This window comes from Entamoeba dispar, genomic scaffold, assembly GCF_000209125.1.
Source record: "Entamoeba dispar SAW760 scf_1105229462923 genomic scaffold, whole genome shotgun sequence".
Lineage (NCBI taxonomy): Eukaryota > Evosea > Mastigamoebida > Endamoebidae > Entamoeba > Entamoeba dispar.
The window spans coordinates 1-1,300 of record NW_001855435.1 but is presented as its reverse complement, the minus strand read 5'-3'; the positions used below and the strand labels follow the sequence as shown (position 1 = coordinate 1,300).

The window sequence follows — 1,300 nt, the reverse complement described above, 5'->3', positions numbered from 1 at the left end:
TTAAATAGATTGATTTTTATACTACTTCTAAATCTCTTTTTATTTTGTTAGTTTACCACTATATTAGAAGTGTTGATTGAGAAAGAGAATCAAGAGTAGAGTCCTTTTTATTTGTAGATAATTCTGTATTACAAATATCAAGGTTCCAACTAATAAAGGTACTATGAATTTGATTAAACGTAGGTCTAGCTTCAGGGTTTTGAATCCAACATTGATTAATTAAATTCCAATAATTTTCTGGAACATCATTTGGTTTTTCAAGTCTATGACCTTCAATAACAAATTGAGGAATTGTCCATGGTTGAACAAATCGTTCATCATCAACATATGCCTGTTTTTCCGTAAATGTTTCATAAAGTATTATTGCAAATGAATAAACATCAGCACTATAAGAATAATTACTATTTGCTAAACATTCAGGTGCCATATAAGTTGGAGTTCCAATTCCATGAGATAATGGTTGTAATTGAATAGCTCTTTCAGAAATATTTCTACAAGTACCAAAATCAGTTAATTTCCCACAAACTTGAGAGTGTGGATTTAATGAATAAATTAAAACATTTTCACCTTTAACGTCTCTATGAATAATTTGGTTTTCATGTAAAAATGCAAGTCCAACAACAATATCTTCCATAATTTTAATTTTTAAATCAAAAGGTAATAACTCTTTTTTATATAATTTAGAAAGTGATCCATAATCTGCAAATTCTGTTACAATTGATATTTCTCCTTCTGTATAAACAGCTCCAACTAAATTAACTATACATGGATGTCTAAATTGTGTTAACATATTAACTTCATGTTTAAATTCTTTTTCTTGTTCTTCAGTTAATGTTCTTGCTTTCATTTTTTTTACAGCAACTTTTTGACCTCTATAACTTCCTTCAAAAACCATTCCAAATGCACCTTCACCTATAGCTGGCATTTGAAGTTTTAATTCTGTGTGATCTAATTTAGTTGATAAATCAGATTCAATAACAATAGAAATTTTAGCAGTTTCTTTTATTTCTTCATCTAAATCCATTGCAATAATACCAATTTCATCATTAACAAAAGCAGTACATATCATTTTAATTATAAATTTAAGTTCAATTGCGTATTCAGGTTTTAATGTAAATCTCATTGGTTCAACTGAAAGTTCATACTTATGAGATGCTCCTAATAGTATTTCAAAGAAATATGTTTTCATTGTTGGATTTATTATTTTAATAGTTTCTTCATATAAGTTATCAACACTAACTTTTGATCAAGCATGTCCAAATGTTAATTTCCATTTATCTGTTTTTAATGGGAAATTAGC

General features: G+C 27.2%; 1 protein-coding gene across 1 annotated transcript in view; it reads right to left on the bottom strand.

The window, feature by feature from the left end:
- EDI_258590 (serine-threonine protein kinase, putative) overlaps positions 1-1,189 on the bottom strand; it is a gene marked incomplete at both ends in the record, with an annotated part of 1,319 nt that extends 130 nt beyond the window's left edge. Inside the window, 2 exons of the mRNA XM_001733463.1 lie at positions 1-35; positions 527-1,189. The exon at positions 1-35 is cut by the window's left edge and continues 130 nt beyond it. Of these exons, the coding sequence (XP_001733515.1) occupies positions 1-35; positions 527-1,189 (698 nt within the window). The remainder of the gene's footprint in view (positions 36-526) is intronic.
- Between the last annotated feature and the right edge of the window lie 111 nt (positions 1,190-1,300).